General features: G+C 38.5%; 1 protein-coding gene across 1 annotated transcript in view; it reads left to right on the top strand.

The window, feature by feature from the left end:
* PTPLB (protein tyrosine phosphatase-like (proline instead of catalytic arginine), member b) overlaps positions 1 to 13,049 on the top strand; it is an 89,093-nt gene that overhangs the window by 452 nt on the left and 75,592 nt on the right. Inside the window, exons 2-4 of the mRNA XM_010834410.1 lie at positions 59 to 259; positions 2,585 to 2,616; positions 2,760 to 2,951. Coding sequence (XP_010832712.1) covers positions 59 to 259; positions 2,585 to 2,616; positions 2,760 to 2,951 — 425 coding nt within the window. The remainder of the gene's footprint in view (positions 1 to 58; positions 260 to 2,584; positions 2,617 to 2,759; positions 2,952 to 13,049) is intronic.

The raw sequence follows: 13,049 nt of genomic DNA, 5'->3' as shown, positions 1-13,049 counted from the left end.
CGGGACTTGGGCGCTGAGGGCAACCGAGGCTGGATCCTCCTCCCCTGTGCCTACCCAGGACTCTCGCCCGGGCCGGGGACCGAGCAAGTTCCCAGGCACCGGGTGTGCCCGGAGCTGGAGTTTCGAGACTCCATGGGGGCTCGGGGAAGGCTGCCTAGGTGGTGGTTCGGAGGGCCTTGGGAGGACAGGTGGGCCGGCCGCACGTCCAGGTCTGGGGGGCTGTGTGCCGGGCGATCCTGCAGCGCGGAGAGCCCAGGCGGCAAGTCACGAATGGCGAGCTGTTCCCTCTAAAGGGAATGGAGGGAGCTGTGGTTGCAGAGTGACCATTTGTTTCCGCGGCTGTTTTCAAAATCCACGATGAGCTTTAATGTGAAAGGTGGTGGCAGAGCGTTCAAAGTTTTTGCCTAGTGACATGAGCAGTTCTGTGCTTTAGGTGAATTTAGACTTTATAGGTCCATGGGGTCGCTGGAGTCGAACCCGACTGAGCGACTTCACTTTCACTTTTCACTTTCGTGCATTGGAGAAGGAAATGGCAACCCACTCCAAATGTTCTTGCCTGGAGAATCCCAGGGACGGGGGAGCCTGGTGGGCTGCCGTCTATGGGGTCGCACAGAGTAGGACACGACTGAAGCGACTAAGCAGCAGCAGCCGCAGACTTTATAGGATGGGTTGGAGCAGGCAGGACTCTAGAGATGGAAGGCAGAGTTACTGGGGAGGAGGGGAATAGACCCTGGAAACAGATTTTACCCTCTCTTGTTTCTTATTTCAGTCCATCCCTTGTCACAGCGAGTTTTGAGTTCTAGTTATGACACTGACTAGCTGTGTGACCTTGGATAAATCATTTAATTTCTCTAGACCTCCGTTTTTTCATCTGTAAAAACTAAAGAGTTGAGCTAGGCGCTCTCCAAGTTTCTCCAATTCTTTCATCTCCTGATTTTTGATCACAGGATCAGACGAATATATAGATTTTTAAATTGTATTCATTTGTAAAAAATTTTTTTTCATTTTATTTTGAAAATTTTCAAACATACAGAAAAGTTGAAAGAACTGTATAATGAACATCTAGTTTGATTTATTTTTAAACTAGATAATACAATGGCCAAATGCAAAATTGAAAATATATACAAGGGCATACAGTGAGAATCTACCCTCCTATCTTCCCTTTCACACAGGTTTCCTCCCTAGAAGGCAGTTAATTTTGTCTGTCTTTTAAGATACTGATACTAGCAAATTGTATAATCATACCCCACCCCTTTTTAAAAATACAAATTCTAATCTATTAGCATTTCAGCACCTTGCTTTTTCACACACACACATGCACAAAACGTATCTTGAGAAGATCATAGGGGCTTTATGACTATTGCTAGATATAATATTGAAACCTAGGCTCAGAGAAGTTGTGACTTGCTTATCTTGTTTGAAGTCACAGAACTTGTTAGTAGTAGTTCTGGGTCTAGAACCCATGTCTCTTGACTCAAAGACTAATGAAGAAATATCGCATGCAAGCTTACTTTATCACATAAATGGTCACAGTGTTTTTAAAAGAATATTCAGGAGTGTTATGTGTGTGTTTATATATAAAAATTCTTGTCATCTTAGTAAGGGCATTGTACTGAAGATAGATTTTTAAGATACATTGGGGAAGGTGAAAAGAGTATTTTTAAACCATTAACATAGAGAATAGGGTGGTGGGTAAGAAATGGTATCTTAAACCAGGAAGACAAGTTGGGGGTATGAGAGTAAAGTAAGGTTTTTTCTAGGCCACTAATTGGTAAAGAATCTACCTGCAATGCAGGAGACCCGGTTTGATTCCTGGGTCTGGAAGATCCTCTGGAGCAGGAAATGACTACCCACTCCAGTATTCTTGCCTGGAGCATCCCGTGGACAGAGGAGCCTGGCAGGCTGCAGTCCATGGGATCGCGAGAGACACGACTTAGCAACTAAACCACCACCACCAATACTGAACCAGTAACACCATTAAGGAATTAATTTCTTTCTTTTTTTTTTTTTTACAAACTCTTGTTTGATGTCTTTGCATGATAGTTTCTAGAAATAACAGACCACATTCCCCATTGCCTAGTTAAGATTGTACACATAAATAAGTCTGTTAGCACCTTCAAGGAGACATACTTTAATAAAGGTGTACAACATTTCAGTATGGAACTTAACAAATAAAAAGCTACAAGATCTGAGAAATTTATTTTGGAGGAGAGTAGAACAAATGTGTGTTCAGAGCCATATGCCTAAATGCTTCCCTTTTGCATTTTGTATTGATCTGACTTTCTTTACTGAATTGATTTTGAGACTCTCAGCTTAAAAGCCTTTTATTCTAAAAAAAAAAAGCTATTTATTCATGTCATTTGTAGTCTTTTAAAAGAACGGCTTTTAAGGTACCAGTAAGATACTTACATATATAGTTTAAAACATCTGATCTTCACCCTGTTATTATTACAGACCCTTTAACTGCACAGGGCATTAAATTTTCCTGTAATAGTTTCTTTTGTCTTGTACTTTCTGGCACCTAATATAGCCGCTCAAGGACCAATTTAGCTTATTCCCTTCCTTTTGGCCTTGTTCTCAATAGGCAAGGTTGCCAAAAAGCCGAGCTCCAGATGGGTGAGGTGCCACTGTGCTTTTACAGAAGCACTCTTGGTAGGATGTTGCTGATGGTGCAGCATTTCTGTGCATTACATACAGCTTGGCATTTGAGGGTGATAATCCATAAATCCAGGACAGATTCTTGAGGTCACCTTTGGCAGTATCTGTCATTGCCATGTCTTTCTATTATAATCCTACTTAACTTTTTTTTTTTCCTGATTGCTCTCTTTCTTAGGTGGCTCGTTATAGCAGTTGGTCTGGTCAGAGCATACCTGGCTAAGGGTAGCTATCATAGCCTTTATTATTCCATTGAAAAGCCTTTGAAATTCTTCCAAACTGGAGCCTTATTGGAGGTGGGTCCTGAGATTTGTTGCTGTTGATTTCTATTGTAAAATTAAAAACAAGCTACTAAATAATACTGAAGTAGCCATGTTTCTGTTGGATTTGCTTTAAATGTTAAAAACTTGCCTCATAGTATGCTATGTATAATGTTGATGTCTGATTTATCTCTTTGACCAGGTAAAGTAGATCTCGTTTAACTTGCATTACCTGGAATGTGTTTTACATTCAACTTCTATTGGAAATCAAATTAAACAAACTTATATTAGGATTACAAAAGTTCCAGGAACATTCTAGGGAACTGCTAGCAAACTCGGATACTCTTGGGGCCTGGCATATAATGGGCACAGTGAAGTTGGTAAGTGTAGGATGTCAGGAGTGATAGATATAAAAAATAGTAGAGACTGTCTAGAAGCCTCCAAAAATTTTTTTAAAGAATAGTTTACTAATTTCCCTGTATTAAGGATAATGTATATATCCATTCCTGTCTTCTGGGTTAAGTACGTTAGGATTTTTGAGTGGCAAGTGGCAGAAGCCCAATTCAAATTATTTTAAGCAAAAGGAAATTTATTGGCTTCCATAGTTGGTAAAGATATAGGGTTAGCTTACAAAATCAAAGGAACCAGCTCAGGAATGAGGAATGAGAACCAAGGATTTGATGTTGCAGACTCTCTTTCCATCTCTCATCTCTGCTTCCCTGTTTCTCTTTGAATATTGGTCTTAGGCTCTCCTGCACATTGCCTTCGCCACATGGTGGGAGAGAGCTTAGTTTTCTTAGCATCAGGGAAGGATTCTGGTTGGCCTTACTTAGAACAATTACTCTTGCCAGTGATGTGAGATACTTGATTGGTCAGATCTAGGGCACATCCTTCTGGCCAAGAAACTGTAGACTTTGTTAATGGAAAAAGGAAGATGAGATAGCTTTGGGCACACACAATAGCTGTCATAGTTCATTATGGTGAAAATTTTTCAGGTTGCAGAGCAGATCTGGTATTCAGTTTCATTTCACTTAGCCTCTAGGCCAAGCCCATCATGATGTTTGGAAGGATATTTAAGAAAAGACCATTTATCTCTATGAAATAAAATGTGTTACTTCCACCTCTCCCCTAATTTTTGAAAGCAGAAAGTTAACAGTTTTTGTTTTTTTTTCTCTCAGAAAGCAGATTTTGATACTGTCCTTCCTTATACATTTAAGGTAGATAGTACGATGTAGAGAGCCTCCAGCCGGAGCTTGAGTGCCTTATTCTAAGCATGCTAGTTTTACTAACTTACTTTGTGAATTTGGGTGTGTCATTTATCTCTTGTCTGCCTCTTTTTCTCATTTGTAGAATAATTAGGTGGAAGTAGATTTGTAAAGTTCCTTTCTACCCTAATAGTTTAAGGAAATTTTAGCAAATAGTTTAGGCCATATTTTAAACTTGGAGGCTGAAATTCTTTTGGAAAGAGGCAGTAGTAAATAAGTAGAACTTGTCTCCCGGACCTTTGGCCCACACAGTTCTCTAAAGCTACAGAGAAGCAAATTTGGAATCAAGACCATTAGAAACTGCCTCAGTGCTTGATACAGTAAGAAGTTGTACCCCATTGGAATAATGAAATAATTTAAAGGGGATTCTGTCTCTGTAAGACTTGGTAATATTAGAGGTATAATTTTTAAAATTTAAGACTATCTTAGGGAAAGTAGTGACCTTAAATAGTGTGATACAAAAATCCACTTAGGAACCAAATCTTAGCCTGGGAGGGATTAGCCCATTTATCCTTATAGAATTTTTAATAGGGATTTAAGAAAATACTTTGGAGTTTTGGTTTTATCTCTATTATCCCCAGTAAAAACCAATTTGGTGACAAATCCTGGATTTGATTCTGGAAAAGGTACTCTGCAAAATGAATGAAGACTCCCTGCAATGTGCAGTGTATTAGCTTTGTAGATGGCAGCGGTGGGAAGGGACCCCCTCAACTGGGGAGAAGAGATCAGGCTTGCTAGAACAGCATTTCCTGAGCTGTCCATTAAGGAATGTTTTCTTGCCTACCCAGCCTAGATGGTATGATAATTACATGTGCTTAGTATTGTTTAGTTACAGATAAGTTGTCCTTTTGTGAATTATTAGTGCTTAATAATAAACCCTGTTTATAGGAGGAACAAATGTGTCCAGGGAGGTCAGCCACTCACTTGTACCTCTGTAAGAATATTCTGAATTATAATTTGTATGATTATTCCTTAGTAGGTTTTATGAGAGTTTGCTTTCAGAGGAAATAGACTTTACTTGTTCTCAAGAAACTTCAAATCTTCTCAGGAAAATATAACACTTTGCTTTTTAAAAAATTTAAAAACATTTACTAAGCATGTGTAAATGGACATGTAGTAATGTAATACAGAAAGACTTTCTGAGGAAATTAAATGAAGTTTTGCAAAATATGTACAAGATATATTGAGTTTGTGAAACAATAATGTAGCTTTTTAATAAAATAGAAATCCTAATTTTTTTCCCACATACTCATACAAGAATGTCTTGAGTAATTTTTATAGATAGTTTTCCAAAATATTCCACAGGTGATAGTTAAATAAGTATGTCCTTGAGTCACTGTGATGGATACCATGGAGACTGAACCCTTGCTGATAAAGATATTAAAATTTTATTGAGTAGATAATTATGTTAGGACCGTTGGCTAGAGATTATAGAAACCTCCTTGACTGACTTCATCTGTAATAAGGGGAATTTGTTATAAATGTATAGTATGTCCCATGGACCCCAGTGGTGGGGCTGCATCTGGGACCTAGTAATGGCCTGGAATCAGGGACTGGAGCACCATTGGGGACCCAGGAGTTCTTGCTGTGTTTCTTTACCATGTTCTCTCTCTTTCTCTGAGTCTTCTCTTCCTGCAGACTGGTTTTTGTTTTTTTTTTTTTGGTTTCTTAGTCTATGTGGCAGACCATGGTAACAGAAAACTCCTGAGATTGTAGTTTCTGCAATCAAGAGAGCAGCTAATTAAAAGCAATCTTATTTGCATTTCCATATTCCGAGTGAAGAGCCTAATTGTCCAGCTTAAACTAGGTACTTACTTCTGGTCCAGTCACCTATAGACAAGAGCAGGATCACATTAACCATATAGAAGTTGGAGGGAAGGGACAGTCTCTAGAAAAGTGGCTTTAGGCAGCAAGCCCAAGAAAGTGTGTACGAAAGTCATGAGACACAGTACAGTGAAGATAATGAGATATGAGATGATTTATAAGTTGATAGAAAGTAAAATGCTGATAACTTTGTGAGCCAAGAGATCAGTGTGTGAATAAATACATTGTTTCTTGAGTTGAATCTGGAGTAATCCTGGGAGTTAATTAACATAGGTAACAAAAGTATATTTTTTAAATGCCATTCATAGATAAATAAAAGATGGTATCTCCATACTGTAAAGTGAATGAATTACTGGTACTTGTTACAACATGGATGAATCTTGAAAACATGCTTTGTGAAAGAAGCTAGAAACAAAAGGCTATGTGTTTGATTCCATTTATATGAAATATCCAGAATAGGCAAATTCAAAGAGACAGAAAGTGAATTAATGGTTGCCAAGGGCTGTGATTGCTTATGGGTACAGGATTTCTTTTTAAGGTGATGAAAATGTTCTTGAATTAAATGGTGGTATGGTTGTACAACCTTAGAAACATAACTGAAAATCACTGAATTGTATACTCTAAGTGAATTTTGTGATATGTGAATTATATCTCAGTTTTTAAAATACCATTCATCTATGATGACCTATGGATAAATTTTCTTTTTACTTTATTCTTTTCTGAGGTGTCCATGATAGTCCTGGATAAGGAAGGACTCTCTTTCCTGTTGAGAACTGGGTTAAAATTAGAAATTGGTAGATTGATCCTACATTATGGCACTTTAAACTTATTTCTAACAGAATTTGGATTTCTAAACATATTTAGTTAACATAAGACTGTAATTACCACAAAGACACTTTCAGGTACTTGTAATTGGATGTGCCTCTGTGATTGACAGTGAGGATTTCAATAAGTTAAGGACTGCTCTGCAGAGACATTCATTGTTTTTGCTAAATAGACCATCTTCCACACATGTCCATCAGTACATACACCATTTACCAGCCACTGTCCATCTTGGACTGTCTAATGGACCACAGGCACCCCTTTTCCTTCTTATTGTCTTCCAGATCCCTCTAATGCTTGGAACCCTCTTATCTACCAAAAAAAGAAAGAAAGAAAAAAGTTTCATTTGTTATCTTTTCTCTTGAGTTGATTTAGGGTTGGGTCTGAAATGGCCAAACTGGTTGGTTCTGGGGAAGGAAAGAAGACAGTTTTGTTGTTTTCTAAGTCCCATCTCTGTATTCTGCTCTGACTCTTATACCTCACCTCACAACTCTCCTCAGATCCTTTGATGAAACAGGAAACTGATTTGGATATTTCTCTAAAATACAGAAAATTCTTAAGAACTTGTAGTATCCTTAGGAAGAGGGCTCCAATCTTGTCTCCCTCCTGCGTTTTTGTCTTTTTACCTCAACTACTGAGTGAGTTTTTTTTTTTCCACAGAAATATTAGGTGATTGGTTTCTGTGATGTTACTAATACAGTCATACATTTTAGGCACATTATCTGTTAAGTTTGCTTTTCTGAACTCATCTGGGTACCTAACCATCACCTGTAATGTTTTTCTTCTTTGTGGAAACATGCTGATTTCTCAATAATGATTTTTAAAAGGAACTTCTGAAACAAGCTATATGCACATTTTAGACTACTCTTTTTCTGAGCCCTTGTTTTGAGACACCAGACCTCTGAGTCTTCTGAAGAGCAAGCAGAGCAAGTCATAGTGAAGCTACCTGACACAAACGGGAATGACAAGAAACCAGACAAACCAGCTTCAGAAACTGAAAACCAGAGGGGAACAGAACTTGGGTATAATTAATAAGTGTCACAACATCAGAAGGGAAGAGGGAGACTGTGGGAAACAGGAGTCCGCCCACACAGGCCTCACTGCTTAACAACTCAAGCAAATAGAAGCAAATTGATATGGTATTCAGAGAAGACAGGTAATGGCTGTAAAAAAGAGCATGCTGATTTTTTTTTTTTTTTTTAATAACGAGAACTGAAAATATCAATGGTTGCAGTTCAGGACAGGAAGGAGTGTGCAGTGCAGAAAAGTATGTAATATGTACTGAAGATTCAAGAAAGGCAGGAGTTCCTGGTTATGGTCTCAGATAAAATAGATTACAGAGCAGAGACCTCTGGTGGACTAGCTAACGTGTAAATGATTATCAGTACCACAGAAAAAGCATACAGGAAAGTAGTGGAACTTAACAGACTACTAGTGTAGTAGAACCAAGATATCTAGAAAAGAGATTGAGAGTATCGAACCTGTCAAGATATATGGCTACCAGAAATAGAAAAGATTGGAAAGTATAATTCAAAAATAGTCAGGAAAAATTCTAGAAAATTATTTGGAAGTGAAAGCCCCTCTCAGTGTGACTATTGAGAGTGTGTGGAGTAATACATAGGAGCTGTTTTTCAAGGGAAAAACTCTTCCCTTCCTGAGTACCTGCTTGTTAAATTTTTAAACTTAAAATGAATATAAGTGATTTCTAACAGAAAAGAGAAAATCTTCAGATGTAATAGTAAAACAACTTGGAACCTTAGACTTTGAAAAATAAAAATATTCTTATGAAGCCAGGAGAATGCATTAGGTCTCTGAATAAGAGACCATGCAGTTTCCTACAGATGGAGACATTTTGAAAACACTTACCAAAATAATAGAACTTTTAAAGAATCCCATCAAAGGGTTTCTAACTGATGTATAAATAAATAAAATTAATTCTTTAGACCAGCATTGTCCAGAAGAACTTTTGCAATGATAATACTTCAAATCTGTGCTATCTGTCCAATACACTAGCTACTGTTGAGTCCATGGGGTAGGTGAGACTGAGAAAATGACTTTCTAGTTTTATTTCCTTATAATTTAAACTGAAATAAGCTCTACTGCATTGGCAGCATAGCTTTAGACCGTGGTACAGATTGCAAGTCTTCCCTGTAGCTCAAATGGTAAAGAATCTGCCTGCAACTCAGGAGACCTGGGTTTGACCCCTGGGTCGGGAAGATCCTCTGGAGAAGGGAATGGCAGTCCACTCCAGTATTCTTGCCTGGAGAATCCCATGGACAGAGGAGCCTGGTGGCTACAGTCCGTAGGATCGCAAAGAGTCGGACACGATTGAGCAACTAACAGTACTACTACAGCAATAAGGGTGGAATGACCCAAACCTTCATTCCCAAGGAGTCCGAGTCCTTAGTCATTCTACCTCTGTTTGGTTTCTGTAAGTTTTTCATTAACCTTTACTATTGGAAATGCTAACAGGTGCCTCATATCTGGCTTCTGTACATAGTCCACTTTGCCTCCATTCCCTATGGCAACGTGATCTCAATCAGGATCAACCATTCCATCCATCAGTAAACCCTGTTTTTGTTTATGTTCAGTAGCATAAATAAGGAGCCCAAAATGGCCAGGGGGCAGTCTAATCTTCCAGTTCAGTAGAACCATTGTTGTGTCACCTGGTGCAGCCAGTAACCTGTGGAGACTAAGATCTTTTAAACCAGTAGAGCTCAGCATTGCCAGAATGGAAAGCAAAAATTCTTCAGGTGAGTGAACAGGGGTAATAGTGAGAGTAGCCACTCCTGCTTCCTCCTCTGGATTCTTGGAACTTTGTAATCCGGTTGTGAGGAATACAGCATCTGTGATTCAAAGTGTAGACAGCGTCCTGTGAGGCAGAACCCCATTATCTGAAGGTAGGATTCCCCAATTGGCATTATAACTTAGTCTTCAGTAAAGCATTCTTCCTTTCAGCTAAGCCAGGCATTTCTGGTTGATGAGGTGTGTGGTAAGATCAGATGATTCAGTGTGTTCTTTGACCAAACACAGTACTGTTAGAATGCCATGATGGTGGATAAGGCACTCTGTGAATGTATAGATGGTAAGGCTGGCAGAGCCATTGTGGTCAAAGAAGGCAAACCATATCTAGAATATGTGTTTATTCCAGTAAGTACAAATATCTGCTCCCTCCTTGATGGACAAAGTCCAATGTAATCAACCTACCATCAGGGTGTATGCTATCCTCCTGGGAAATGGTATTTTATAGGGCATTTAATGTTGATCTCTGCTGTTAGCAGATTAGGCACTCAGCAGTAGGGTTAATCAAGTCTGCCTTGCTAAGAGGAAGTTCATGTTGCTGAGCCCATGCATAGCCTCCATTCTTGCTGCCATGGCCAATTTGTTCATGAGTCTATTGAGGAAACACTAGGGTGGCTGGGAAAAGAGGCTAATTGATATTAATAATGTATATCATTTTGTTCACTCTTATTAAGAGTCTCCTTTACAATGGATGCAGTTTGGTGAGCATTCATGTGAGATAGGCTTCCCTAATAGCTCAGTTGGTAAAGAATTCACCTGCAGTGCAGGAGACCCCAGTTCGATTCCTGGGTTGGGAAGATCCACTGGAGAAGGGATAAGCTACCCATTCCAATATTCTTGGGCTTCCCTTGTGGCTCAGATGGTAAAGAATCTGCCTGCAATGCAGGAAACCTGTGTTCGATCCCTGGGATGGAAAGATTCCCTGGAGGAGGGAAAGGCTACCCACTCCAGTGTTCTGGCCTAGAGAATTCCATGGGCTATTCAGGAATATATTGAATATCTTGTTCCTTGAATACCTTTGACTTCCTCTTCTACCACCAGCCGGAGAAAACTGCTTTTAAAAGACTGGCCCGGTTGGATCAGGCCTATCCATATAATCTCTGTACCTGAAAGTCCATTGACTTCAGACTTCTAACTACATTTGCAAAATTCCTACCCTGTGATTCCTTGTTTAGTGTTTGATTGGATAATTTAGGAACAGGAATCTTACGGGAATCATCTTTACTATTCTGTCTACCACAGTTGGAATGAAGAGGGAACTTAACTGAAATAAAGATATCTCAAAATTGAGTAATTTGTTCACTCTGCACATTCTGTTCTGTAAGCATTATAGCATTTTCAGCTGGCATAGTTAGTTGAAAAGGATTTCAGTGCAATAGTGTTATAACTGCAAAAGCAATGAAACTGATTGAAAATATGAAACAGACTTGAGATTCCTGTTCAGACTTTAGGTTAATGGCAACACATGTAATGTAGGAATCTCATTCAATTTCTTTAATATAACTACTTTAATAGTATTTTATATTGCCTTTGTTTGAATCACTTTCATCCTAAAAGTATTCCCAGTCTATTACACAACCATGTTATCACATCATCTCGGTATTTTCATTCGTTTTTTTTTTTTTGTCTAATCCATATTCTTTTCCTTGTCTTACCATTCAAAGTATATCGTCTCCAAGTTCTTTTTACAGACTAGGCACAGGTTATATGTCTCAATGGGATTTCAAGTGAGAAGGATACGTTTTTGGTGATACTTTCTTACTGCCCTATCCTGGGACATTATCTAGGGGATTATTTTGACATCACACAAATAAGACCTAACTTGATTTGTGATAATGTTTATGCTTCCTCATTTCCTCTACTGTGTTATTTACTTGCTGTCATTATTCTAACTTCAGTTAAGATTCTTTCCCTATGTTCATTATTGTTTTAATACTGTTTCTGTTCTAGTGCTGGCCTGTGCCTCTGCTCTGTTATTTTCCTATTCTTGCCCAAAGTGCTTTCTGATACTCTTATTTTTAAATCCAAACGTATTAATCATAAGTTGATACCTGTATCTGAGTGCTTCATTATGTCATTGTGTCCCCAAGCATTTATATGTGGAAATACACGTTTTTTTAAATAAACAACTTTCTTCTTATTCCTAATTTACATGTCAGTTAGGATGTTGTTTATTTGTTTTCATTTTTGTATAGGTGAGTTATACCATCTCTGAATTATATAATAAAGGAGGCAGTATAAAATACGTGATTAAAAGGGAGAGGTTGGGTCTCATGTGACTAAGATCTGTTGTGTCACACAAAGAAGATGAGTGGCCTTAAGGGTTATATGTGCTTTTCTGCAGGGTCCCTGTTGTGAATCAGCAGCCTGGCTGTCTTGCCACATACATGAATAGAGTAGGTTTTCTGTCTAGGCATTATCATCTGTCACGTCTCAAAGGATGCTGGTTGCTCATCTTTCATTCCATTTCATTTTAATCAGCATGTAGCTTAGTTTTCCTTTATCTTGCAACAGGAGGTTCAGCTTATCTTGTAATATTCACACATTTGAGGTTCTTAGTAGTGTTTTCTTTTGAAAAATGTAAGATTTGAAGTTTAGTAATTCTTTTGTTCTCTTATCAGTTATCAACAAATTTGTGCAGCTTGATTTTTTTTTTTTAATCCAAGCCACCCTCTGCCCCACTGTCTTCAAAAAAGACTTAGCAGAATAGTGGACTTGAGTACAGAATCTTACTAGGCATGTTGTAGATAAAGTTAAGTCTTGTCAAGTTATAGTTTTTTCAGATATAACTAATATACAGTGAAATGATAGAAAATGCAGTAGACTAGAAATAAAGTCTAGGTTCTTGATCCTGAATATCACTTACTACCTTGTTTAAGTTGGACAACTTTTCTAAGTCTTTGTTTTTTCATCTGGAAATAGAGGTATATGTCCTGCCCATCTGCCAGGGTTATTATAGTTTCAAACAACACAATGACAGCTACAGAAATGTTAATTCTAAAATGCACTGCAATAGTTGTTAGTCTTATTGTCCAGAAAAACTTTGGTCATTAAATCAATCTTATAGATGGCTTCAAATTAGTATTACCACCCAGGTTAAGGTGCTAGATACAGGATGAATTAGAAGGGGATTCGGAAAAACCTAATTGGCTGGTTAGATGGCCATTGAGGTAGAGAGGAGATAGCAGACTCGTCTATGCACTGGAAATAAAAAACTGGGGAAGATGTGCCAGAAGCATTGGCAGGACTCGGAAACTTGCTTGATTTGGGGGTGAGGGAAAGGAAAGAGCAGTTGAATTGAGAGTGGGAGGTTGGTGAAGAGGCAGGTAGGTATGAAAGAAAGAGAGGGTGAACTATCTGTTGAAGCGTGCCAATCTAGCTTTAGATGTCCAAAGGAATGTGGGGCTGGAGTTCAAAGAAA

This window comes from Bison bison, unplaced genomic scaffold (assembly GCF_000754665.1).
Source record: "Bison bison bison isolate TAMUID 2011002044 unplaced genomic scaffold, Bison_UMD1.0 scf7180017864032, whole genome shotgun sequence".
NCBI lineage: Eukaryota > Metazoa > Chordata > Mammalia > Artiodactyla > Bovidae > Bison > Bison bison.
Note: the sequence above shows the minus strand (reverse complement) of the source record. Positions and strands in the feature narration are given on the sequence as shown.